The sequence below is a fragment of the Cercospora kikuchii genome (genome assembly GCF_019650295.1).
Source record: "Cercospora kikuchii DNA, contig_00003, whole genome shotgun sequence".
NCBI classification, from domain to species: Eukaryota; Fungi; Ascomycota; class Dothideomycetes; order Mycosphaerellales; family Mycosphaerellaceae; genus Cercospora; species Cercospora kikuchii.
This window is the reverse complement of record NW_025408584.1, coordinates 1,658,388-1,684,660: the sequence shown is the minus strand read 5'-3', so window position 1 is coordinate 1,684,660 and position 26,273 is coordinate 1,658,388. Positions and strand designations below refer to the sequence as shown.

Below are 26,273 nucleotides of genomic sequence, written 5' to 3'. Positions count from 1 at the left end.
CGGCCATAGCGCAGGTACTATCATTGTAGATCGACTGCGTGAACCTCGAAGTGGGATGCAAGCGTGGCGCCGCCGTTTGCCGCACTTCACTTCGAACTGAGGAGCTTGTGAAAGTGGGTCGACCCGCATCCGCTTTAACTACTTCAACCTAGACAAAGCGTCATCACCTTCAGTCGGACAATGTGCATCGCCCTACTGGAAACGATTCGAAGAGTATCAAGCAAACATGGCGCCTTCTCCACTCCAGCGGCGCCGCACTCTCTCTACGAAGATGTCGTCTCCTAGTGGTATCCTTCGGCGCCTCGGCAGCTTTTTCTACGGTGGCGATGAGAAGAGAAACGACGGGTTGACTACCGTCAATCCACGTAAAGCAGCCGAATTCGAAGACGTGGGCGCCGTTCCTGCTCCACTCCAGATTGCAGAGAAAGCGACGAGTGCCGGAATGTCAAGCATGAGTGGCGCAGAATTCAATAGAGGCCCGAGTCAGACGGGCGACTATGGCGTACAGGACAAGAGACTATCCGCAACCCAAAAGAAGAACCGCAACCGCAAAGCGAAGAAAAAGAAGCAAGTCAAAGGTGCCGCACCAGCGCTGACTGCTGTGACGCCGATCCCACTCCCATATAAAGAGCTACTACAGCACACCAAAGGCTCGAGGCCACTCTTCTCTGAGCTAGCCGCCGATGAGTCAAAGTACAACGAGTTTATCGCGAACCCCGAAAAACGAGCATCTTTCTTCAACAGCATTACCGCACTCACCGAGACCGCCGCTGAGACACTGGCAGCCAGAAGACAAGAGAGCGGCTCAGCACTGGAGAAATCTGCAGATGAATTGGAGTTCGAGGCGGACCTGGAAACGCTGTGCCGGGAGGGTAAGCAGATGCTCGAGTGGAAAGAGGATACCGGTGGATTGTGGGAGCAAGCAGAAGAGATGGGAGTCACAGAGGAGAATCTGGAAGATTTAATGGGAGAAATTGACTTGTCTGGCGTGACTGACGAGATGTTGAAGAACCAGTACGTGCTTCAAGATGGGGAATGGGGTCTGAAAGTTCCGGATGAGGAATACATAAAGGAAGCAAAGAAGATGTACGATGGTATGTTGGCGGGAGAATGGCAGGATTTTCTGGGAGTACCTAGCCCGCCGCAGCTCGATGGAGATGAGACCTTGGTCGAGGCAGCTGGGGAGCATCTCGCTGAGGCAGTCTCCAGCTCTAGCGTCAAGTCACCCATTCCGAGCAGGATACCGGCGCCAATGTTTCCACTGAGGCATTCATTCACCCGGGACGGTGTGGAGTGGCAGGAGCGACCTGGACAAATTCTTCGAAGAATGAGCAAGAGCGAATCACTGAGAGAGCTCGCTGCCACACAGCCTCATGGAGCTGGCGAGACAGGTTCAGTGGATCATGTGTCAGATCAAGGCTATGGCTCGGGAAGTGATCGGCCAGGAACACCAGCGAAGTCCACCGCGGCTGAGCGACCAACGTCAGCCCAGGAAGACAACATAGAAGCGACCGCAGCTATATCTCAGGTGGCTGCAGAAGAATTGCGGAATCTCCCCCAGCCTGACAGCCAAGAAATGAAGCGAATCATTGCGGACGTCTTCCCAGCTCTCCTACCTTACGAATCAGCCCTCGCCTCTCATCAAGAATGGCTCGAGAACTTCCGTCAAGCTCAGCAGGCTACCGAACTATCATCACCAGTGTCTCCCATCTCGCGCTCACAGCCGAGCTCGGACGAAGACGCCTCAATCGCATTCCAATCCAGACGCCAGCCGCTCCTGTCCAAATGCAGAACACCTGAGGAAAGACGCGCAGTGCGCGTGGCGAATGGAGACCGCAACTGGCGAAGGATTGCCCCAGGCCTCTCGAGCCCAGAATATGTACATCCGATCGCGGACCGATCGCTCAAGGTGAACGAGCTTGCGAAGGAGGATAGAGTAAGAAAGATGGAAGAGGAGGGGATGAAGAAGCTGATGGAGAAGTTGAGCAGGATGGGCGGGTTGAAGCAGAAAGTTCAAAAGCAAGCCTACGGAGAGGTAGGTCAATACTTGGACGAGTCTTGGAAAGACGCAGTTGGTTGATGGTTGGGATACAGAGCGTCAGGCTTGCTTCTGGTGATCTTTGGAATGATTGCACGAAGACTTGGTTGCGCACGCTTGAGATGTACGCTGAGGGTATACTCGCTCATGGCGACTGAGTCCATTGGCAACGATGTGACTAGGCGAGGCTGCTACGGCTGGCTATTTTGGGACGTTTCGACCAGGTGAAGTTGACAGGGATCAGTCAGCAGCCAAGAAGATTCGCCGAAACTCTTCTTCATCTCTCTCATCCTTTACCATGCGTACATCACGCTCTGACAACTGCCACATGCCGATCGCGTGGTCAGTTTCAGGGGAATATGGCTTTGCCTCATCGATGAAAGCCAAGACGACTCTTCTCTTGTTGCTGGACCGAGCGATCCTCGCACACGGCTGAACAGGGGTAAAGCCGGCAGAAGCTTCGAAAAGACATGACAAGCTGTCGAGAGCATGTGAAGAGAATGCTGCTATCTTGTGAAAGATGAGGTGAAGTACAGCTGTGGCGGCGCAGTGGATGTGTAGCTGAAGCCACAAGACAGCAAACACAGGGATTCACCTGCGCCTGCTTTTTGACACATCCTTGGCGTCAGACTAACTCCGGCACTTTCCCTCGACACTGAGACTACCGATCGCCGAAAAGTACTTGACTACAACAACATCTCGATTACCGGCAAAGATGGCGTCTCACCAGTCGCGCCCTCGCTCGCTCATCCCCACCGCTCTCGCACTGCTCGCTTCCCTTGGCGGCACCTCCGCCGCTTCCATCTCTCGTCGCCAGTATCAGGATGACCTTCGCCCATGCATCTACTCCACGCAAGTCGTGGCTGAATGGCCGGTAAGTGCACTCGAGTCTTAGTCTTGCCTACCACTACCGCCCACTAACTCGACATGACAATAGGACCAGGGTGCTCAAATCACAACGAAATCGCAAAACACCAACTACCACTACACTCCACTCGTGGTCGTCCAGCCCACTAGCCCTGAGCAAGTCTCAAGTGTCATCAAATGCGTCGCCCAGCGTAACGGCCAAGTCAAAGCTTCGACGTTTGGGGGAGGTCATGGTGAGTGTGACTGCAAGCAGCGACATTGAAACAACCCTCACTCACTCTACCACAGGCTATGCCTCGTATGCTCTTGGTGGTGCCGATGGTTTCGTAGTCATCGACTCAAGCCGTCTCGCCGGCATCTCTGTCGACAAGGACTCAAAGACCGCCAATGTGTTTATGGGTGCCAAGCTAGGTCCACTCGCTATCGCCATCGGACAGGAGGGATTTGGCCTTCCCCACGGCACCTGCCCCTCAGTCGGTGTCTTCGGTCATGCTCTAGGTGGCGGCTGGGGATTCAGCTCTCGCAACTGGGGTTGGCTTCTCGACCACATTGTCGGCATGACTCTCGTCGATCCGACTGGCAACATTCGCAAGCTTTCTGTGACATCCACTGGCCAAGATGCTGATTTGTGGTGGGCTCTTCGCGGAGCAGGAGCCAACAACTTCGGCGTTGTCACTGACATGACTCTGAAATTGGAAGTCGCTCCGACCAACGCTGTCAACTGGAACACGACTTTCCCCACTCACGACGAATGTGCTACAGTCTTGAGAGCTGTCACGGCTCTTGCTAACGCTATGGGCCCGAATCAGCTTCCAAAGGAGCTCGGCTTCCAGCTGCTTGGCTACGGAGTAGGTGGCGAGGGCGTTGGAGCGTGCAAACTTGCTGGTCAATATCTTGGTCCGATTGGCGAATTCCGCCTCGCAGAGAAGGTCATCCGGGATGATCTGCGTGCAAGCGGCGTTCAGACCACAGACTTCAATGCTGTCGAATTTTCCGGTTGGGTCGAAGCTCTCACGAGCTTGATGGGCGGCAATCTCAATTCACCACCAGTCCAAGTGCCGTACTACGCACAGTCCTTGATCGACGACGGCTCTCCAAGTTACAGCGTATCTGGCTCACAGGCGATCTTCCAAGCTGTGCAAGAGACTGTCAACACTCCAAATGAGGGTACCTCCATCTCTTTCGATCTCAACGGACCGTTCGCCAGAACCAATGGTGAGCAACCGTACGGCGATTCCTCCTTTGCATTTGGTGGTCACCGGGTATCTACCTTCATGAGTCAAATCTACGTCAACGGCTACCCAGGATTCGACAATATGACCGCCCAAACCCCAGTCAACACTGCTGTGGACAACCTCAATGCGGCAGTGAGAGCGAACGATCCGAACGGCAACTGGAAAGCGTATGTCAACTACATCGACCCGAGACTGCAAGACTGGGCCCAGATGTACTACGGAGATGCTTTGCAGCGTCTCAAGGACATCAAGAAGCAAGTCGACCCCAACACCATCTTCGACTATCCTCAAGGTCTGGCCCATGCCTAGACTCGAGCTCCATGTCCCCCATGACTTCTTGCTGCAATGGCGCGGCCAAGTATAGTCGGCATCTTTGCAAGTTCTGTACTCCTCTCTCGCTGCCCAGCGTTAAACGCTATCGCTAGCGTGCTTCGTAACGGGTGGCTACGATACACGGAATGAGCCTCATTAGATAGAGGTACATAAACGACAGACGCTACGCTAGCTTCTTCGGAATGCTGTTCATGAAATTTGTGCTGCTCTCCCATTCCAGCTCTTCTTTTATGAACCTAACCCATGAACCTAACTCTTTAGCGGATGAACGTATCTCTTCTAAGACGAGTCTGTGCCTCCAGTCATCGATCCGATTTAGCCTACGCTACTGCGTTACTAACACCTCCTCCAAAACCTCACGCCCCGTCGCCACCTCCTTCTCTTCCACATCCTTCGCGGCAGGCGCCAACTTGATTTTCGGAATCGCACAGTTATCCGTCTCCGCCTGTGTCCCCGCCACCGGCGAATCATGTTTCTCCTCTTCCCACCCTTGCGACAATTTCAAATGATCCCAACATCCCTTCCACCCCAGATCCTCCCCGAAGAACAGTTCCATCTCTTCCTCTCCACTTCTCGTCCCTTCAGTGGGATCATACACAACAGCTTTCTTCCCCACGACCAAAGCAATCATAGGTGGAACCTCAGGCCACTCTGCCAATTTTCTAGGTGTTCCATATTGTTCGTGTAGGATCTGTTCGAAAATTGCTTGAGAGGCGTGGTAGCCCATTGCGAGCGCTCCACCGCAGCGTTTGATTCCGGACCACTTTGCGATATCGCCGAGGGCGAGGTGGTGGGCTGTCTTGGGGTGGGTTTCAGGAAGGAAGCGGAGGAGTGGCGAGATTTTTATGAGGTTTGTTGAGGGGTCTAGTGAAGATGGTGGGAGATATGAGGCTGTTGGTTCGGGGTGTGAGACGGCGTTTATGACGTGAGAGGCCTTGAGTGTGGTGCCATCTGCGAGGGTGAGATTGTAGAGTGGTCGGCCTGAGTCGCTGGGTATGGGGATGGTGGATGTTACGCGGCCGTGACCGAGGATTACGTTTACGCCTGTTTCGCGGAGGAGGGTGAGGGAGGTGGATTTGAAGTCTTCGGGGAGAGGTTCGGCGCTGAGAAGTTCGTTGCGGGATTGGACGAGGGTAACACTCAGTGATGGATAGACGACTTTGAGCTCGGCGGCCATTTCAATTCCGACGGCGCCGCCACCAATGACGACTACGCCTTGGTCGGCGTTTTGTACGAGTTTGACGTGGTCGCTGGTCTCTTGAATGTATTTCTCTTGAGTCAGGCTTTGTGGGACTGTTGGCCATGGCCTCCGAAGTCCTGTGGCTGCGACGACATAGTCATAGGAATGATCTGATGTCTCTCCCGTCTTCACATCTTTGATCGTCGCAGTCATGCGCTCTGGGTCGATTTTCTGTACACTGGCCTGACTGAATCTCACACTAGGATGTTGGAGAGACGGAATATCTGAATATTTATGCCAGAATTTCTTCGCTGCTGTTTCGCTGGCAAACGCAAGTGGCGAACCGATGAGATGGTCTGCGAAACAGATACTCGTCAGCAGCATCACCAGCAACGATTTGTAGGATTGAGCACTCACAATATCCATCCCTCTCATCCACAATATGCACATCAACAGGCACACCCTTCAACGCCTCAGGAACTGGCGGCGTCTTCTCATAATCACCCCTCGCCGGTCGGCCCGAGCACAAGTCCAAAAGGTTGACCACAAAGGCCATACCTCCGTACGAGCATCCTGCAACAAGAATTCGGCGTGGTCTGGTAAGCTCCATTGTGTATAAGAATGTTGATTAGTAGAGAGGAGGGGAGGGGAAGGAAGCGATCAGATAAGTGACGGGAAAAGATCAGATAAGGCACATGCAAAAGAGAGATGAAACAAGCAGGTCCCTCGTCTTGTTCCTTGCCAAGAATTTGTGGATCGCGCCAGCAGGAAATCGTACCATTTCGGACCTATCAGGGAAAGAGTTGGTGCCGATGCCGGACTTGGGGACTTGCTTTGGATTTCTTGGTATTTGGGGGACTTCAGGTCTTCTTTTCGTATGAGTGTTGAAGTAATTCGGAATGCTGCTGTCGTTGCTGGTAACATTTCTTGATCATAAGGCAGGAAGGTTGATACTTGTACCAACGCAAGCAGCAACGAGCGATGTATGCCAATCAACATCTGCTTGACCTCTGAGGAATTTCTCGTGAAGTATCCACACGAGCATGCATGAGGATGCAGGTCCACTCATCCTAGCTCGCCCAAAATCCTTTCAAACAACGCCATGATTCGCAATACAACCAAGCGAAAAATGCAACGCTCAGATCAAAAACCTTTACGACAGCTAAGCAAGAGTTGAAAGCCCTGTGCAAGCAAGCCCAAAAGCACTTCTCCAAGTCCCGAGCTCAATTCCAACCGCTTTTGACCAAACTTCACACTCAAACTGTTACTTTGCCGCTCAAAAGACTTACTTGAAACTCGGTTCACTTACCTGTATCTTTCTCACACTTCTACGAGCACACTGTCATCGCGACGAGTCCTCTCATGGCTGGCATCGTGCACGTAAGACGACTTTCCCGAATCGATTGAAGTGAGGGCAACTGATTGTAAGATCCCTTCGGCGTTGGATATGTCCGGCGCTTTCTGGACTTTGGCGTGCATCGATATTTGATCTTCCTTTGCTTCTGCTACCGCGTTGTTGGATGTCGGACTGACTGCCCTGGTGCGCTTGTGATTTGACGTGTTGGCGTTCGAAGACGTGCGACGCTTCGCGCCCATCTGAGCGCGCTGGAAGGCGGCAGCGATGGCCGAGGCGTTCTGGTCAGGAGCTGCGACCTTGGTGTGCTCTATCGATGGCAGGACGTGGGTAGATGGGCTCAAAGCAGGAAGTCGCTGCCCGTTGCTGTCATTGTTGCTGATCGAGACTTCACCGTAGTATCCATCAAAATCGAAGAGCCCATCGAGAGGGAGGTCGATCTCACCTGAAGCCGCGCCAGTAGTCTCCTCAACCCGGGCCTTCAAAGCTCCACTCGCGACTCGTCCATTCCCTGGCGCGCGCACGAAGCTCGGCCACAAAGCTTCAATCGGCACATACTTCTCGCCCGGCGCGATCAAAGGAGGCAGACTCAGCGTAGAGTTGAAATCACCACTCCACTCGACGGTCATCCAACACCAGGTCGCAACGTCTCGTCTCCTGGCCACGTTCTTCCTCAGCACTTGCCGATACTCTCGCAAATTCTGCAGTTCTTGTCTTGTCAAGCGCGGGCCGATGAAGACTTTCTTTCTGTTCATGTCGAGCGAGAGATACCACCATTTGCTGAATGGCATGTCGCGTTGCCAGTGCCAGCTCTGTGTGCGCAGGCATTGCTTTTGGACTTGGGCTATTGCGGGCGCGGAGACAGTCTCCGTGTCCTGGTCGCTCAGGGGTGGGAACTGGATGTTGAAGTCTGCTCGGGAGATGGGGTTGTCCGTACGTGGATCCTCGAGCAGCAGGAGTTCGTCCATCATGCGATATCAGCGTTGCGCGATCTTATCCAATGTTGCTGCGCGGAATTCTGCTCGAACTCAAAGGGCCGCGCGAGGTCTGCAGTGTTGTGATGGCACGCAACGCGTTGTTTGCTCCCCCGTTGCCATGGTGTTAAAGTGAATGTCGCCCCACCCGTTGGAGCTCTTCTTCACATACGCGTTTGCAGCAGCTCGCGAATTCTTGGTTCGATCCTTTCTTCGACCTCAACAACCACTTTTGACCAGTTGAAATCCGCTCCTCGGCCCACGCCAGACACATCTCGAGACAGAAGCTCACACCCGTGCGCACCCAACTCTGTCGCGATGTCATCGCCAGACAAGCAAGACTCGTCATTCCAGCCTGGTCTGGACGAGAGCGTCGGACTCAGTGAGCGCATCCAGGACTTACCCCAAGAGTTGCAAGACGAGATCTTCAACTTGACAGTCGCCATCGAGCCGGCCGAGGTGGCAATCAACAAGTCGTACAAGCCACCATGGCAACTCCGCATCGACCGTGCCTCCCGCAAGAAGATGACCCAGCAGTATTACAGCACCACGATCTTTGTCGCGGAAGACGTCTGCGTGCCCCGGATCCTCCAGAGTTGGCTCAACTCTTTGCCCACACACCACAGCCACCTCATATCGGAAATTAGACTGCTGTCCACAGGCGAATTCACGCCCCGTCTTCATGCGCATTACAACGTAATCAGCGTCGCCCATCTCAGAATTTGGCTGAGCCTGTACAGGAAGGACATGAAGGCAAACTTCGGCTTGGAAGAAGGCATCTTCAAGACAAAGGTGCTTGAGGCGGATAGCCAAGGCAATGAGCGCGTCTTGTGGGTTTCGTACCCGGAGACACAGGAATACAGTGGGTACGTGTGACTGGGCTGAGGTCGAATACTGCATAATTCAGTGCTGATAGAACCAGATTCTGATGAGCGTCTCGTCAACTTGCCACCATCGAACAACAAGATCAAGGCCGTTGATGAAGACGGATCTGCTGAGTCGGACGGAGCGAAGTTTGAGATACAACTTTCATGGCGCTGGCTTCCAAGGACCGGTGAATTAGATGCGCGTAGTCGGGATGGGTAAGCTTTAGTGACAGCTGCCGTGAGCAATGAACTCAATCCATGACGCCAACAAGGCGAACGTCCATAGACCGATGCGACTTCTTTGCATACAGAATTGCACTTTGCACCTTCCTGTCCTCTCTAAATGCCAGCCGCGCCCGCGATAGCCTGAAAGCAACATGAATGGAATGTGGTAGCAATTCCTGCCAATTAGTGAACCCACAATGCAGCTAAAGCAATCAATTCAAAGAGCTTCCATACCTACCTACCAATTCATAGGAGTCACAATCCTAGCACCAGCAGCGTCCATCTGCCTCTGGTCACTCTCCATTTGTCGCCTTGCACCAGACTGAACCTGATCCCAAGCCCAAGTGGCAGTGCCCGTCACCGCCCCCTCAATAGCCTCATTCATATCATCCCACCATCCCTCAGCCTTCAGCTCTTCCAATGGCCGAGCCATTGTAGCAACGAGATATTGCTCTTCAAGGGCAGCCCTGAGAACGAAAGCCTGAGTGATCCTTATGATTCCCTCCTGGAAACCCGCGGTCTCTTCAATGCTACTTTCTGCTCCTACGGCTCTTGGCAGAACCCAGTTGACTCCTTGGACGACAGGATTGATCACGGCACCCGTAACAGCGTTCGCCGCGGCGTTTGCGGCATTTTCGGCAGCATTTCCTACTTTGTTCGCTGCGTCTCCGACAGTGTTTCCCACCTTGTTCGCGGCGTCCCCAACAGTATTCGCTACGCTGTTCGCAGCGTCACCGACGGTGTTCGCTACGTTGCTCGCGGCGTCTCCGACAGCGCTGGCGGCATCCTTGAATGGCTGCGTGATGTCGTCCCAGAATCCTTCCGAGAATGATTTTGTAACACCATTGCCAGCTTTTGTAGGTTTCAATGCAGTCCCGAACCAGCCTTCTGGCTTGGATACAGTGCTCGCAAACGCGTTCATGACGCCAGCGATGAGAACATCGTCGAAGAAACCTTCTGAGTTGCTGACATTAGTCTTCTGAGCTTGGCGAGCTCGGCGAGACTCTGCAAATGCAGCCATGAAGCGCTTTTCATTCTCCGGAACATTGCTTTCCATCGCACTCTCCGTGTTCACAACGCCGACTGGCAGAGCCGCGGCCAATACAAAGCTCTGCGCGACTGTCGGCATCAGACTGCGAACAGCATCTTCATAGGCCTTTGCGCCACCAACAAGACCTGACGTGACGCTGTCCACGATAGATGTCGTTGCACTAGCTACCGGACCTGTGAGCGTTTTCGTGATGGTGCTAGCGAGATCGTCGAAGAAGCCTTCCGGGTTTGCTTTGGCTTTGTCCTTCATCAGCTTCAGGTAGAGTGCACGAGCCAGCTGAGCTCTTTGAAGATCAGCCAGTGGAAGTGCGCGGCCGCCTTCCCATCCGCTTTCTGCCGAGGCAGCTCTCGCTCCGTTGAGAGCAAGCAGTGCAGTATCTGCAAGAGTACTTCCGATTGGCCCAAGAAGGAAGTGTGCTCGGGAAGTCACTTTGAGTACATCGGCAATGGAGTCGAATATGCTTTCTTGGGTTTGAGGCTTTGAACCTGATCCATTGGTTGCACTGGAGGTTCCAATATGATCACCACCTTCCAGTTGGGTGAGTGTTGTGTTCGATTGCTTAGCAGTCGCAGCACCGTTTGCCGCAACCACATCGTCGGCAATAGTGAAAAGATTGATCTGGCCGGGATGAGCAAGTTTTATTTCCACAGCAGCGATGTAGTCCTGGATGGGATTGCCATATCTGCCAAGCACAGATCCTGCGTTAAGATTTCCACCGTAGACATGAGCTCCGATGGCAACTAGGCCATTTTCCAACAAGATTGGGGAACCGGATTGGCCTATCGAAAATTAGCCTCGTGCTTTCCATTGCCAAGAGGAAAGTCATACCTCCTTCTGTATCCACAGAGTATTCCAGCATAGTATCAGGTTGTTTCTCCAGGTTATACTCGGTACTTAAGTACATTTCTTTCATGCGTGCGCCTCGCTCCCCATTCTCATCTCTTACTTCGGCAGGGTACCCCACGACTCCCAGTCGTACATTGGCTTGGAACGGCGGAGTCTCGATGAACGAAAATGGCGTGACGTTTGTGAACGGCTTTTCCACTTGGATGAGCGCGAAGTCATGCGGCTTCGAACCTCTTGTCTGTAGCCATCGCTCTGTCGTAACCACACGAGAAGCTCTGCGGAATTCAACAGACTCGTTGACGCGTGTAGCGCCACTCCAGCCAGCGTAACATTTGATCTCGATAGCCTGACCAGCATTGTGACCCCAGTCGTATACGTTGTGGCCAGCAGTTGCAATGAGATCGGGCCTGATAAGCCAGCCAGTACCATGGGCCATGGAGTTTGGCTTTTGTGCGTACTTGATCATCAGCTTAATGATGCCTCGATACTTCCCGCCTGGTGCGTAATGCTCCTCGGCAACGAGGGTCCGCTCATCGCCATCTAAGACACTTTCTTGGCCTGGGAGAACGCGTTTGAGCACGACTGTTGAGTCCGGGGCTGGAGGCTGAGGTGTAGTTGGTGCCAGATCCCAGACACCAGCGATGGTTGTGCGGAGCTGGTTAGCAGCAGCATTGATAGCCAATGCTTGCACCTCGAGTGATTTTGAGGTGTCCACCACGATAGGAGTGACTGGGTTGTTGACGATAGTCATGATGGATGTGCTGTGCTTGGTTGATCGCGTTTGTTCGCTCTGCTGCATCGAAGCAAGTTTTGCTCAGCTGTGTCTGATATATATACATCGTCGAAGCATGTGCACCACGTGGATGCTAAGACGTTGCGACGCCCCAAAGTGGTAATACTGCTTCCGGCATCTGGTGGCTTTGACGTGCAACACAGCTAGCTGTATTGTGGCGTAAGGCTAACTGCGGGGCCATCCAGGTAGATGCGAGACTTGAAGATGGCGGGATGTAGCCAGCGTCGTTGTGACCAAGATTTACGTAAAGAGTCATTGCGATTGCCAGTATGCTGTACTGCACAGCTTCGCCTCTGTCTTGTCGCAAGTAAGCTGGAGTGTATAATGTAGAGCCAGGTCAAGCGTGAAGATTGGGAAGTGTACGTGTAAGACATGTGCGCTGGGCTCGGACCGGAGCGAGATGTAATTGTTCCTCTGCCGTCGTCTGGTGCGGATCCTGCCTGAGGGCTTTACGGTTGATCCGCCGCCATGAACTGAGTCCATAGCTTGCGAGGCTGCATGCTCTCCACCACGAGTCGACCACGTGGTGGCGCCCGTTCGGAAGCCCCGACAGAGCCACAATACGCGTCGCATAGCGGTCGAGATAAGTCTTCTCAGGTGGCTTGACAGCACTTCATTAGCCTTCCAGCATAATACAGGCCAATCCGCACCGGCTCAGCAATGCATGAGCAGCACGGAGCTCTCTCGTGAACGCCAATGGCTGGTGACATCGGGTTTTCCGAAGCGTTTCTCACCGCTCCAGTCAGGCTGAGAAGTTGGCATGTTCTTGAGGCGCAAAGCTGTCCACGCCGCCATTCGTATCGCAGATTCTTCGCATGAGCTGAGTCCTTGCATGCAGCACGCTTGCAAGTCTGTGGACGCAGTGCCCGATTTTGGCGGCTTCCAGCTGGTTGGCTCCTTTGTGAAGAGCACACCTCAGCCAGACCTTCTCATTCGTGCCATCAGCAACTTGATCCGCAGAGCCAATCCAGCGTGCTCTTCGTGCTTGGGGCTATCAGCCTTTCGCGGCCTCGAGATCCAGATACCGTGCCATCTTGTAGCTGTGCATCCGCACAACAGACAGCGCAGAGAGGTGTCTCGGTACCAGACTGGTCAGAGATATGCCACGGGAGACAGGGCACGAGACGGGCGATAGATCATCACCTGTGGGACTATGCGAAAGAGCAGGAGAAGGCTGTCTCTTGCCTAGATTTCAGCCGTCCCAGGTGTTTTTCACGCCGCCGCCATCGCGTCTACCACACGTTCCCTTTCTTCTATTTGACATCAACCACATCGAAGTCATCATGCTGAACGCAGAAACAGACGACATTGTCATTCTACATCTCCAGCGGCAAGCTCCAGCGCCGAAAAGCGCTTCAGGGCCATACTCGCACAGCGGGAAAGACGAGACACTTCTTGCTGGTTGAATGCAGCAAGATACAATCCGCAAGACGCGTCTTCGCCCGAGCACGATGAGACTGGCACTGCTCTGCGCTGCTCTGCAATGCAATTCTCCAGTGGCAGTGGCCGCTTGGTATGTCCGCTTGATATCCGTTCTCTGAATCAATGCACATCCCTACGACATGTCGTCCTGCTTCGGCGCCTGTCGGGAAGCCTTTCCGGTCGCCGGAGGAGATCGGTGGGTTGTCAGGAAGGTTCAGAGTGCCTGGCCGTAGTCTTGCTGCGCTCTCAGGTGAGCTGATGGTGAAGAGAGTAGTGCAGATGATTCACCACAGAGATCTGCTTCGTCGTTCAGGCGCAGAGACAGTCTTCTGCTTGACTGCACTGACTTTGCAACAGCATCAACTTGCAGTCTGCCAACGATCCGTCTTTGAAAGGACTGCGCTCAAACCTTGAGAGGCGAGGCACATGGTTGCGTGCGGAGTACAGCTTGGTGATCCTTGACTTCGACGCTCCGATGACATGGAAGTCCGTCCTAGAGGATTTCGGAACTGGAGCGACCAGGTCGATCCATGGCAGTAATGGCCTGCAGGTGTCGCACGCTACACACACGAGATATGAGGGCCATGATAGTCGTCGCCTTCTGCAATATTCCACTTTCTCATGACCTCGCGACTCCGAACCATCATATCTCGGACCAAGGCGATGGCACAACCAAAAGAAATCACCAGCCTGCCACTGCCAGCATACATTGACCATCTCGCGACCAAGGATCCAGACCGTCCATTTGCAGAGATCGTATCGCCTAGCGATGGAAGCTCAAAAACCATATCCATCAAACAGCTATCCGTGGCCATCCACAAGGCGGCCTGGTGGCTAGATGAACGTCTGCGACACCTGTACTTGTCAAGAACGTTCGCCTACGTGAGCTCAGGTCCAGACTTGCGATACTTGATCCTGATGCTCGCCGGCTGCAAGACCGGGAGATTGGCTTTCTTTCCTTCACCGAGAAACGACGCCGATGCGCAGCGGCACCTCTTCCAAAGATACGGCTGCAAAATCCTGCTTCTTCCACAAGGTGGTTCCGCAAGATCTGATCTACAGGGCGTCATTGAGGCAGAATCGCTAGCCTGTCTTGAGGTGCCTGATCTCGACTATTTTCTCTCCTTCGCCCCAAACCCGTACGTTTGGCATTGGAGCCCCAGGACCATTGCAACAGAGCCACTGGTGGGGCTGCATTCATCGGGCACCACTGGACTTCCCAAGCCGATCAAGATCAAACATGGAAATGCTCTGGCCATGGAGAAATGGAAACAAATTCCCGACCTGGGTTATGGAAAGATTCATCTGTGCCAGTGGTCCGGCAAACGCGTGTTGGTCACCTTTCCCCTTTTCCACATGGCAGCAATAAACATCCTTATGGCAGCGATTCAAAACCAATTCACTGTGATACTCCCCACGGCTGGATCAGTGCCTCCCAATGCACAAATGGCCGCAGACATCATCGACAAAACAAGAGTTCACGTTCTGACCAGTCCTCCCTCCATTCTTGCGGACATGGCTGCAGACCGGAGAATGCTCGAGACCCTGTCCAAGCTCAACTGCGTAGCATTTGGCGGAGGCCCACTACCTGAAGCTGCTGGAGAGGACATCCGCAGGCGCTCTCACATCGCCAGTATCATGGGCATGACTGAGTCTGGCATTCTGCCATGTGAATTTACTGATGATCGAGATTGGCAGTACATACAGTTTTCACCGGTTCTGGGAATCGAGATGCGACCAGCGGCAGACAATCTTTTCAGCCTGTTCTTCGTCCGTAATGAGGCATTCAAGGACTACCAAGTCGCGTTCTACACTTATCCAGAGCGCACCGAATATGGAACCGGAGACCTCTATTCCAAGCATCCCACCAAACCTGGTCTCTGGAAGTGGGAGGGACGAAACGACGACATCATCGTGTACTCTACCGGCGAAAAGTACAACCCTACAACAATGGAGAATGCGATCAATGGTCATTCTGCCATCTCGGCTGCTCTAGTCTGTGGGACCGGCCGGCCAAATTCTGCATTGCTAGTCGAGCCAAACCAACATACAGTCGATGCCGAAGCGTTCATAGAAGCCATCTGGCCGCATGTCAAGAAGGTCAATGCCAACAGTCCAGCCCATGCTCGCATCATGAAGGACATGATCTTGGTCACATCGCTCCGGAAACCTCTCCCGAGAGCTGGCAAGGGTACAGTGCAGCGTGAAGCATCAGTCGAGCTCTACGAAAAGGAGCTTGAGGAATTGTATGAGAGCCCCATCGCTGAGCGGAAAGATTCCAAAGCGTCCGCATTTTCATTGTCTTCTATGCCAAGCGATACTTCTGTCAGCCCAACACGACCTCGTTCAATCGAGTCTGTCTCCAGCCCAAGCTCTGAAGTTGCGGTCACATCCCGAGCACTTGTCACCACGACTAAGCGCTCTGATGAGCAAAACCAAATTGGACGCCCTGCTGGCCGATGGGGAGATTTCGATACCATCTCGCTGGCGCGTCGCATCCTGGACATCTTGAAAGACGTCTTTGGTCTCACTGTCGCTGTCGACCAAGACATTTTCTCTGCTGGTGTAGACTCATTGGGCGTCACGACTATCGTGCGTGAGTTGCAGCGCCTGCTATCGACGACCGATCAAGGTCGATACTTCATCGCCCCAAAAGCTGTCTATCAGAATCCTACAGCGATTGGCTTGGCGGCCTTCCTGTGCGGCGATGCCCCAGAAGAGCTTGCCGCGGAAGATCAGATGCAGAGGATCTTCGAGAAGTACACGGCCAACTTACCAATCACGACCCGATCGCCGCTCCCTGCCAATCACGCGGCCAAGGTTGTCGTCTTGACTGGCTCTACAGGCTCGTTTGGCACATACCTCTTCGATGCACTGCTTCGCGATGAGACAGTCGCAGAAGTCATCTGCCTGAACCGACGTGTCAATGCCGAAGAAGAACAAGCCCGATCGCTGATCCGCAAAGGCATGTCTGCAAATTTTGCCAAGAAGAAGACTGTCACTTTTGCCGCCTGCGACTTCTCGCGACCCTATCTCGGACTCAACATCTCAGAGTACAAGGACTTTTTGGGTCGAGCGACGCACGTTCTGCACAATGCGTGGAATGTTAACTTCAACCTCCCGCTTACCTACTTTGACAGCCCACATATACAAGGCGTGAGACAGCTCGTGGACTTCTCCGCTCGTTCAAAGTATGGCGCTATGATCTTCTTCATTTCCTCCGTCGGCGCTGTCTCCAGCTTACGGCAGCCTCAAGGTGCTGACGGCAGACCTCGACCTGTTCCTGAAGAGCCCATTGGAGACTGGTCTGCAGCGTCTACGGAAGGAGGCTATGGACAGTCGAAGCTTGTAGCGGAAAGAATCCTCGCCACTGCTGCCAAGGACGCAGGTATCCCGTGTGCCATATGCAGAGTTGGTCAGATCGCTGGACCAAGCCCAGGAGAAGGTGATTGGCAGAGAAATGAGTGGCTACCGACACTCGTGGTCTCTTCACGAAATATGGGATGCCTCCCGACGTCCTTGGGCTCTTTCAACAACGTTGACTGGGTACCAATTGATCTTGCTGCAAAGATCGTCCTCGACTTCGTCGGGCATGCAGGAAAGAAATTGCTTGTAAGCAGCTGATCCTCTGTCGCAGCACGTCTAGCAATGATGCTAACATCAAACAGGAATCGCCAAACCAGCCTCAGATCTATCACGCTGTTAACCCACGACCCACACCCTGGCAGTCTCTTCTCCCCGCTGTGCAGTCTAGCCTCGCTGTCGAAAAGACTGTGCCATTTGAGGAATGGATTGACAAGCTGACGAGACTGGGAGATCAGGATATCAATCGATATCCTGCTGTGAAACTTGCCAACTTCTATCGAAGTTTATTGGCAGCTGAGGATGTAAGATTAGACACGCTGGAGAGCAGGCGAGCAAGTTGGGCGTTGAATGAAATGAAACCGGTTACCGGAGACATGCTGAGGGGCTGGATTCGGAGATGGTTCTGAGGAGCATGCCGCGCCGGGCTGCGTGGAGTGGCACGTGGGGTTGCTGAGCTCTGCGGTAAATGTTGTTGCGCTTACATGCCAACGAACTCACTCGATTCACGGCTGTGGCGGAGTGTGAGATGATGTTGACGAAGCATATATTCTTGTAGGCCTCATGAAGTGTAATAATGATTAGTTTGTCAACCAGAGCGTCATTCACAAGTGCCCGGGAAGATCCGCAGCTTTGCAGTCCATTAAGGTCGTGACCTCGGGCCATCTTGTATATATAACAACACCTCCTCGGAGCTCAAGCTCACTCCTGTTTGTCCTCCACAAACTTTCACGCTCTCGCATACCGCCATGTACTGAAGATCCAGAAGAGAAGTTGCATCAACAAGCCAGCTCGAAGCCAAGCCTCGCCGGAGTTGTGGCCGAAGCCATGGACCTACCATCGACGTCCTTCAAAGCTCGCCAACAGCGTCAACTACCTCATCAATAGACATATGTCGCCATCAAAATCCACTCTGACAACTTATCAGCCTGGCGTCTGACATGTGTCGCTGTTGGCGGGACTAAGTTTCCCCATTGCCATTTAGGGCAAGTGATTCCACCCGGATTTTCCCTTCGCTTCGGGATGCATTGCCAGGCTCACAGGCCCCAGCTCGAAGCTCCACGACTCTGCAACACCCGCGATGATTCCGCATTCCCCTCTTTTGTATGCCAATACCGTCCGCGACCAGCCAATGCTGCACACGACTGGCATCGCGATCCCCAGGCGATGCGGACCTCTCCCTGGTCTCATTTGCTGAAATGCCCCAGTCGTGTCCTGCGCTCTCCTGGGAGGTGTTCGGATACGCGCAAACCCCGCCTTGAGGTTGGATCCCATATCCTTGTTGAACGCTGAATGCTCTCAGCACTACATATTAGAGCACGCCGATTGTCCCGCTGAGGGGAGGATTTCAGTACTGCGTTGCCTGTTCATCTTTTTCTGCTGATCTGACCTCTCTGCACGAATTTCCTACAGACGAAGAACACATCGAGCGAGCTCTATCACAGCAAAAATGTCCTACATCAACCTTCACCCCGACATCAACAACGGCTTCGCCAAAGGCGACCCCAACTTCAGCGGCGGAACCCTCCAATGCCACTGCCGCTCCGACCCCGTCAAAGTTCAAATCACCGGAAACGTCGCCCACAACCACGCCTGCGGCTGCTCCAAATGCTGGAAACCCGACGGAGCCCTCTTCTCTATCGTCGGCGTCGTCCCAGTCGACAACGTCAAAGTCGTAGCCAACGCCAACAAACTCTCCATCATCGACCCCAACGCCGCAATCCAACGCAATGCTTGCAAGCAATGTGGCGTACACTTGTACGGTCGCATCGTCAAAGATCATGCTTTCAAGGGTTTGGATTTCATTCATGTGGAGCTCAGTAAAGAGCAAGGATGGCAAGAGCCGCAGTTTGCGGCTTTTGTGAGTAGCATTATTGAGCAAGGGTTTGATGCGGGTAAGATGGATCAGGTCAGGTCGAAGTTGAAGAGTGTGGGGTTGGAGCCTTATGATTGTTTGAACCCGGGTCTGATGGATGCTCTGGCTTCGTATACGGCCAAGTCAAAGTAAGTGTTACCCTACCCTATTGAGTTGCGTTGTTTTTCGCTACTGAAAACGCGGGCTTATACTTTGGGGCGTTTCAAGGCTGACTTCTGGGCAAACACAGGCTGTAGAGGAAGAGACCAATAGCCAACGACCTGTCAAGAGTGAGAGTACGCCCGTTGATGTAAAGGGTTGGGGTCTACTCTGGAGGTGGTTGGGTATCACGAAGACACAAAAGCCAAAAGCAAAGTTGTGAGATCTGAGGGTTTTGCTATACTCTGGTGTTGTATTTGGCTGTACGAAAATATACTGTTGTGCCAAAAGCAATCGCTCATTCCACTTGTGGTCTCTCTGAGGGTGACGTAAATTTTCTCGTCGATCGAGCTATACCGCAGCTCGGATTGACCAGAGTAGATCAGGTCGCTTGCAATGCATGTGAAAGCCGACACCAAAGGTCGATCACCACGCTAACATAGTTAACAAGATATGTTTTCACATTGCCAATGGTGCTGCATAACTCGATTCCATGCGTTCTAGTCTTGGCCCGTGAAAGCGAGCTCTCTTGCCAGCTAGATCATGCCGTAATACTCTGTCCATTGCGGAAAATGTTGCTGCTGTCATACTTCGCCTTGATCTGCTTGAGCTTCTCCACATTACCTCCCCAGTAGCTCTTGACCGGGTCTGTAAGCGCATCATCAACGTAACCAGCGTAAGCACTGTCATCGACACCCGGAACCAAGGACTGATACTTCTCGTTGACCTGTGTCAAGAACTCCTTCTGCGTGGCACTGACCGCTCCGGCGAGGTTGACGGTGTAGCTCTGCAGCCAGATCAAAGCGTCACGGTGCCAGTACGCAGTATCATCTTGAGCTGGGTCGTTGATTGCCCCTCCACCAAGATCCCAGATGACGAACCAGAGTGGCGTGCCGCGGTCGGTGGTGTTGCTGAGGATGTATTCGACGACTTCTCCTGTGGCCTGAGTGGAAGGTAAGGTGTCCTCGGTAAATTTGAGAGACTTGGAGTAGAAGTGAGTTGGAAGATGGGAAGTAAAGAGGACGGAGAAGAGCTCAGAAAGCTTGGCTGACCCGCTTCCGAGGAGCTGGAGGAAGCCTGCTTCTTCGACCTGGTCTACGAGTTCCACGATGGTGGTGAAGTTGATGTTCAGCAGCAGGGGTGCCAGCTCGGTGAGCGTAGTCTGGTTGCTGAGAAGGTCAAGAACACCGGAAGAAGTGAGGTTGCCAAAGAGGGCTTGAGTGGTGTTGGCGGGGAGGAAGGCGAAAGCTGCACCCAGGAGAGTGCTGTTAGTGGCAGTTGCTGCCTGTTGGATCGCTGTCAAATTGCCGGTCTCGATTGTTGGAAGGATCTGGAGGATGCCTTGGAAGATGCGGTAGATATCTTCGCGTGGGAGACTGATGATGGCATCGAGGAGCCCAGCGTCATCGAGGATGGTAAGCAGGCTCGCAGCTGCCGTGACGTTCAATGAGTCCAATGCATTGAGCACATCGCTGGTTGGAATGGCGTTCTGGGTGAAGGCATCCAGGCCGACGCGATCAAGATCCTCTTGAGATCCAAAGTACGATCCGGTGATCAGGACAAAGCCCTCCCAGATGTAGACAGTAGATCCGAACTCGCGTGGCAAGTTCTCGTTCGAGACAATCTCCTGCCAAGCAGATACGACAGACGCGAGGGTCGATGCATTGCCGGGAATGATGTACGAGTACGAGGTCGATGAGACCACTGGAACTGTGTCGATGGTGATCGAGGTAACGATACCAAAAGACCAAGCAGCACCACGCACAGCCCAGAAAAGGTCTTCGTTCTCATCCTCAGATGCTTTGACGATTTGGCCATCCTTGGTCACAACCTCGACTTCGACAACCTGGTCAGCGGCAAGACCGTGTTGACGGGAAAGAGGACCGAGTCCACCAATAGCGAAGTGGCCACCCGTACCGATGGAACCGATACCACTGTAAGCGGCGGTGCGGTTCGCCGACTGGAGAGCTGTAGTGAGTCCAGAGAGCAGGTTTCCGGTGCCAAAGGTGAGTCGGCTTGCAAACTCATCGTATGAAGTCTGGTTAATGTTGGCTAGACGGATCGAAAGCGAGCCGTTCTGTCCTCCCAAACCGAAATTCTGCCTCCTGTCAATATTGGTTCATCTGTGTTCAGTCATCAAGCATACCAGGTAGCTGTGTCCTCCGGACAGTGACTGTACTGCCACGCCCGAGGAGCAAGCGCATTTCACCAATGCTGCGACTTGCTCGGCGCTAGTGGGGAAAGCGATCGCAGATGGAGTGTAGATGTGGTCCAAGTTGTAGACGTTCAACGAGGTGTTGTAGTTCGCTCCGGTTGGCACAGCATAGAGCTGAGCATTGTTACCCACGGCCTGGGCCACGCAGCTTTCGAACTGTCCCGGCTGGCGGGCAAAGACTCTGGCATTGGCATAAACGCCAAATGCCACAGCGGCAAACAGCGTGGTAGCCAACATGGTGGCAGATGAGAATACGAGGTGTCAAAATGAACGAAACAGGTAGAATGAGCGTCGTGAAGCAGAAATAGTAAGAGAGTGTAGGGTGTAGGCAGTAGAGTTTGTCAAGGGAAGGGCTATGCACGCGTTGATGATGTTTCTCACCAGCCTCGCATTCCCTGGCACACCGTGTCCATAGCCATGCGTCTCAGCCAATCTTGCGATGTTGCGTGGCCTGGTCCTGAGCAATTGCACCTTCATGCTGAGCCTGTCAACTTCTGGTGACTTCCAAGACACAGCGTATAGGATCCGCCCGCTGAGCAGATTGAAGGCCGGCAGTAAGGTTACATACCCATGTCGACCACGCGCAAAGGTGCCGAGAGACCAGGGCATAGCCAGGCTAGTGAGGCTGCAATGTCGGCACTGGCAAACACCCTCAATCCGAACGATGGGAGGTAGGCTTAGATCAGATCCGTTCGGCACACAAGCCTTCTTCACTTCTTGTCAAAGAGTCTCGATCAAGGACCGTCGGGCGAAGTGGAGGATGGGATGGATGACTGGAGGAGCCTGTGACCATTAGTGTGTACGAGAACATTCTTCTGCCATTGCGATTATCCTTGATCCCTGCTCCAACTTTCCGGACTCTCACTGATCCTCAATCGGTTTAGTGAACAGTCCATAATTATACATACCATGCCGGAAGTCCCAATCGTGTCGCAAACCAAGTCAAAGGCTCGTTTGGGCAGTATCAGCTGACGATGCAGTTCCGAACCCGCCATTTCAGCAAGGTCGTGGGTGTCGCAAGTCGTCAAAGACCACACGTTCTCTCAGAGATTCGAGGCTTCGCAGCTCACAAGATAAGCTACGGCCAGAAGATTCAACTCAAGGTATTCTTTGAGATGCAAACAACTGAAATTGAAGTGATTCGAGAGAGCACACCTGTTGCCGGAAAGGGAAGGCATTGTCTGCTTCTTAGCCTGCGAAACAGGCGCGAGCGCGCAGCAAGAGCTACCGGAGACACGATTGCTTAGCTACCCTCTGTCAGCAAAGAGGCTTCTCAATACGCTCCTTCACGTTCCTCCCAGCCTGGCTGAGGACTCGCCTCAACGGAGCCATATCCAGTCTGAATTTCAGGTCCTGCAACAAGCTTGAGCCCATCAATCTTGGCACCACCCTCATCGAGCGCCCAAAGGCTCACCGCCACATAGTTACTGCCGCGGTGGTTGAAGATGCCTTCCGGCACCGGGAAGACATCTTGAGGACCAATGTTGTGCACATACTTGCCAAACTGGTAGCCATTGACGTAGATCTGAGCACGATATGCCACACTAGTCTGGTCGCCCGATCCAGAGGTTCCGTTCGAAGTGGCATTGTTGAAGGAGAAGGCGAGAGGAATGTCGTAACCGACAGGGAAGTCGAGATCGAAGTTTGTGGCGTAGAAAGCGACACCTGGGGCTGAAAGGCCTTCGGATGGACCACCACTTGACTTCCAGCTGTCGATTGGTGCACCCGGGAGGTGATAGCCTTGTCGCTCGGCGTAGAGGCCGCCTTCATTTCGCGGACCACGCGCACGATCTCTGTACGATTCGCCACCGAGGTTTCCTTGAACTTTCCATTTCACGTCAGACTTCTGATGGCCTGCGAGCGCAAAGTCCAGTACTCCTCGAGGCCTCTTCATAGTCGTCGCTCCCGCCTCGCCGTTCTGGTCAAGCCCTTGGTTGTCCAGAAGTATCGTCAACACAGTATCCTTTCCAGCTGTGGTGGCAGGCAAATTGTATGTTGCGTTGGTATTACTGTATAGATCTGCGCCAACGAAGGAACCCACGAAAGTGCCATCGAGCCAAACGGAATGGCCGAAAGCGGATCCACCTTGAGTCCACAGAAAAACAGTAGACTCATTGCCTGTGGCAGTAAAGTGTGCTCGGAAGATCAAGTTGCCAGTGTGGAATCCGTAGTCGCTTGCATAGAGTGAAGTCGGAGTGGTCAGGTTTCGGTTGGTGTTGTTGCTGTATGTCAGGTCTGCATTTGGCCACTGGCTATCGTCATAGCCCTCCTGAGCTTCTGGTAGTGTGTCGAGTACTTTCCAGTCTGCAGTAGCCAAGTCAGGTACCGTATAGCTCGGCTTCTCATATTCGACTGTTGCAGATACGACGCCGGAGCGAGACTGCTCGAAGTTGATCTCCTTGCCGTTGAACGTCAACTTTGAAAGTGCTCGTGGAGCGCCACCAATCACTTTGATGGGAGTGGTAGCATTGAGATCGCCAACCAGATGGAGTGCATCGCCTTCAACAGTCGCGTTGCGAATCAGATATCCAGCTTCAATGATAGGCGCAGATGGGTTGGGAGTAGGACCCGAGTCCGCCACCCAGTAGTTGTAGGCGCTGTTGCGATCGAGAATGTATAGAGTCAGGCCACGACCGAAGTTGACAACACGCTTGTCGGAGCTGGTCTGAAAGTTTAGGACAGTTGCACCGTTTTTGTTCTCAATTGTCACGTCAGATCCTTCAATCAATTTCGCATGCCCACAGTCGGAGAAGGCGAGCTCGTTAGTCTCGTCGGGACCGGTGTAGACCACCAATACTCGCTGATTGCCATATGCCTTCCAAGTGAATATCTCGGCAGTCGAGTAAAGCAAGTTGCGTCCACCAACGTCGTAGTCCGTGACGTAGACCTTTGAGTCCCGGCCATTCAGTGTCAGTTGTCCATCCAGTTGAGGAATCGTAATGTTGCCTTGACTCGTCGGGAGTGTGATACTGTAGGATGTCGACTCGTTGGTGTTGTATGAGGCATGTCTGACAACATAAAAGTTCGTTTCGTCACCCAGCAAAGCCGTTGTGGCGATGGCGCCATTCCCAGTGTAGGAACCGTTTGCATAATCATTGTCCTGAGCCACAGCCGTCAAATATGCTGGTGAGGCGGAGAGGAAACTTGCTTGAAGCTTGGCCTGAGAGTATTTCTCCCTCGATACCAATCGCTCCTCGGTGATGACAGCACCGTAATCGTATGAAGTATAACCACCGGGATGGCCTAGATTGCCCCAATTCGTTCCGCCGTAAGCTGTCAAGATTGTTAGCAGCAGTATCAGTACATCCGGAAACAGCCCACGGAGTGTAGAGATGCGGTTCGCCGACGGCACTTACTCATGTAAATGTTAAATATGGTGACTCCAAAACTGTACATGTTCTTGTAGAAAACTCTTTGATAGGCAGAGTTGACAAGTTCCGCACATTGTGCAAACCCAAGGCCACCCCTGATCATGTTAGCGTGCCAATCGATCATGTCGTTCTAGATCTTTGCGACTTACCATGGATCAAAAGCGCCGCCTTGGAATTCGATGACCGAATACGGCGTGCTTGGACTCTGGTTGCGATGCAAATCGCCCCATTGTCTAGGTAAGGCGTTATCGGGCCAGACTTCCGGGTTGGCGCAGTCAAAGCCAAGGGGATAATTGTCGTGTCCGTAAATGTCGATGGTAGCATTGTAGAGAGGAGGAGGGCCGGGTGCGAAGTAGCCGTGTGGATACGCATCGTTGCTGATCATCGGTACAACGATGCCATTGTTTCGGTATTGATCCTCGATGTACTGCCTGTGAAGAAGAGCGTTAGCGTTGTTGAAAATCTACGCAGAATTGAGGTTTGCTGCCCATACCAATACACCGAGTCAGGGAACTCGGGTGTATCCTCCACAGCCTGCGAATACTCGTTCTCGGGCTGAAGCAGGATGACAGGCCCACCATTGGTGATCTGCGCCCTCGAAATGATTCTCGACATGCTCGCAACATAATTATCTGTGGCTTCGAGGAACTGTGGATCTCTTGTTCGCAGCTTTGCCGGGCTACGTGCTAGCCATCCTGGAAAGCCTCCACCTGCTACCTCAGCATTGATATATGGTCCTGGTCGGGCCAGAACGTAAATGCCAGCCTGTTGTGCTGCAGCAAAGAAGGGCTCCAGAGCAAAGACTCCTTCAGCTGAGAAGTCACCTTGCTTGCCTTCGAGCAGTGCCCAGTCCCAGTAGACGGATACACCATTGTAACCAAGGGCTCTGATCTTTTGAAAGACGTCCAGCCATAGTCCTGGGACTGGCAGACGGAAAGGATGGAACTCTCCCGAGTAGAACAAGACACGCTTGCCATGGACAAAAAGCGAGTGCTAATCATGTCAGCTGTCAGCTACAAGATGCAAAGGTGTGCTAAAATCTCACTTCGTCCCACGTCACGATATCTTGCAATGGCTCATTCCTTTTGTAGGGCTTAATGAGCATGTTGGGCTTGCCGCCGATCGCCAGGGCGGCAGTCTGAACTGCCGCAGCAGACAGCAAAACTGCCTGACATAGCTTGCCAAACAACATGTCGGATGATGATGAGGACAAGAGGACCTACCACACAGAACTGCACTTACCTCTGGCTATTTAGTCCAGGGAAAGCCGTCTCGCGCTCGCTGCGTTACGCTCCGAGATGCTCATCACATCCACCGCATTGCGGATCTTAATTGCCCATCCAGGAAAATTTCGATGTTGATCAGGCACCAGCGCAATGCTGTCGTGATACAGGAAGCTCGTGGGATGATGTAACGGAAGAATAGCTTGCCATTGCTTGCCTGCAAGGTTCCCCGCTATGCATGCAGGACATTTCTGCGCCTTTTCCGCGATTGGCATGGCGTTGTGGCACGCGTGGAGTGAGATGAGGCGATCAATTTGCGGGCAGAGGAGATGGACGGGTGATGGCGATGTTGTTGTGAGAGGGGTCAGGAAATGCTGACAGCGAGATCGGGATGTGGAGACGGCTCGGCAAAGAATGATTGCGAACCGGAAGATCTCAACCTCACTCCTTTTCAATATCGACAACGTCACACGAACCGCTTCTTTGCCGGCTGCCGAACGGATGGTAGATGGTGGCGCACACAAGCAATGGCAGAAGACCTGTAGTCGTGAACCTGTGGCTGATGAGGATCAAGAAGGTATATCTCTTCCCGAAGAACGTACAGCCGTCTCTGAGGCGATTACACGCTTCTTCGCACGGTATTCTTGAGACCTGGTCACTGCGATCCCGACGCAGGAATACAAT

General features: G+C 53.2%; 10 protein-coding genes across 10 annotated transcripts; 5 read left to right on the top strand and 5 right to left on the bottom strand.

Moving 5' to 3' along the window:
• Nucleotides 1-226: 226 nt before the first annotated feature.
• CKM354_000506200 (uncharacterized protein) lies at nucleotides 227-2,080 on the top strand (the record flags this gene model as incomplete). The annotated part of the gene is made up of 1 exon (XM_044800319.1): nucleotides 227-2,080. The coding sequence occupies one exon, from the start codon at nucleotides 227-229 to the stop codon at nucleotides 2,078-2,080; it is 1,854 nt and encodes a 617-aa protein (XP_044656254.1).
• A 673-nt stretch (nucleotides 2,081-2,753) lies between these two features.
• Nucleotides 2,754-4,449, top strand: CKM354_000506100 (uncharacterized protein; the record flags this gene model as incomplete). The annotated part of the gene is made up of 3 exons (XM_044800318.1): nucleotides 2,754-2,912; nucleotides 2,976-3,138; nucleotides 3,194-4,449. 3 exons carry the CDS (start codon nucleotides 2,754-2,756, stop codon nucleotides 4,447-4,449), a joined length of 1,578 nt encoding a protein of 525 aa, XP_044656253.1.
• A 349-nt stretch (nucleotides 4,450-4,798) lies between these two features.
• On the bottom strand, nucleotides 4,799-6,263 carry CKM354_000506000 (uncharacterized protein; the record flags this gene model as incomplete). Its single annotated transcript, XM_044800317.1, has 2 exons — nucleotides 4,799-6,009; nucleotides 6,071-6,263. 2 exons carry the CDS (start codon nucleotides 6,261-6,263, stop codon nucleotides 4,799-4,801), a joined length of 1,404 nt encoding a protein of 467 aa, XP_044656252.1.
• A 710-nt stretch (nucleotides 6,264-6,973) lies between these two features.
• On the bottom strand, nucleotides 6,974-7,978 carry CKM354_000505900 (uncharacterized protein; the record flags this gene model as incomplete). The annotated part of the gene is made up of 1 exon (XM_044800316.1): nucleotides 6,974-7,978. One exon carries the CDS (start codon nucleotides 7,976-7,978, stop codon nucleotides 6,974-6,976), a length of 1,005 nt encoding a protein of 334 aa, XP_044656251.1.
• A 321-nt stretch (nucleotides 7,979-8,299) lies between these two features.
• On the top strand, nucleotides 8,300-8,857 carry CKM354_000505800 (uncharacterized protein; the record flags this gene model as incomplete). Its single annotated transcript, XM_044800315.1, has 1 exon — nucleotides 8,300-8,857. One exon carries the CDS (start codon nucleotides 8,300-8,302, stop codon nucleotides 8,855-8,857), a length of 558 nt encoding a protein of 185 aa, XP_044656250.1.
• A 453-nt stretch (nucleotides 8,858-9,310) lies between these two features.
• Nucleotides 9,311-11,720, bottom strand: CKM354_000505700 (uncharacterized protein; the record flags this gene model as incomplete). The annotated part of the gene is made up of 2 exons (XM_044800314.1): nucleotides 9,311-10,902; nucleotides 10,952-11,720. 2 exons carry the CDS (start codon nucleotides 11,718-11,720, stop codon nucleotides 9,311-9,313), a joined length of 2,361 nt encoding a protein of 786 aa, XP_044656249.1.
• Nucleotides 11,721-13,805: 2,085 nt separating this feature from the next.
• Nucleotides 13,806-17,176, top strand: CKM354_000505600 (uncharacterized protein; the record flags this gene model as incomplete). The annotated part of the gene is made up of 2 exons (XM_044800313.1): nucleotides 13,806-16,796; nucleotides 16,853-17,176. 2 exons carry the CDS (start codon nucleotides 13,806-13,808, stop codon nucleotides 17,174-17,176), a joined length of 3,315 nt encoding a protein of 1,104 aa, XP_044656248.1.
• A 1,040-nt stretch (nucleotides 17,177-18,216) lies between these two features.
• Nucleotides 18,217-19,003, top strand: CKM354_000505500 (uncharacterized protein; the record flags this gene model as incomplete). Its single annotated transcript, XM_044800312.1, has 2 exons — nucleotides 18,217-18,770; nucleotides 18,850-19,003. The coding sequence occupies 2 exons, from the start codon at nucleotides 18,217-18,219 to the stop codon at nucleotides 19,001-19,003; spliced, it is 708 nt and encodes a 235-aa protein (XP_044656247.1).
• A 318-nt stretch (nucleotides 19,004-19,321) lies between these two features.
• On the bottom strand, nucleotides 19,322-21,232 carry CKM354_000505400 (uncharacterized protein; the record flags this gene model as incomplete). Its single annotated transcript, XM_044800311.1, has 2 exons — nucleotides 19,322-20,878; nucleotides 20,927-21,232. The coding sequence occupies 2 exons, from the start codon at nucleotides 21,230-21,232 to the stop codon at nucleotides 19,322-19,324; spliced, it is 1,863 nt and encodes a 620-aa protein (XP_044656246.1).
• A 1,036-nt stretch (nucleotides 21,233-22,268) lies between these two features.
• Nucleotides 22,269-25,558, bottom strand: CKM354_000505300 (uncharacterized protein; the record flags this gene model as incomplete). Its single annotated transcript, XM_044800310.1, has 5 exons — nucleotides 22,269-24,268; nucleotides 24,352-24,461; nucleotides 24,516-24,797; nucleotides 24,860-25,359; nucleotides 25,412-25,558. The coding sequence occupies 5 exons, from the start codon at nucleotides 25,556-25,558 to the stop codon at nucleotides 22,269-22,271; spliced, it is 3,039 nt and encodes a 1,012-aa protein (XP_044656245.1).
• Nucleotides 25,559-26,273: the final 715 nt, after the last annotated feature.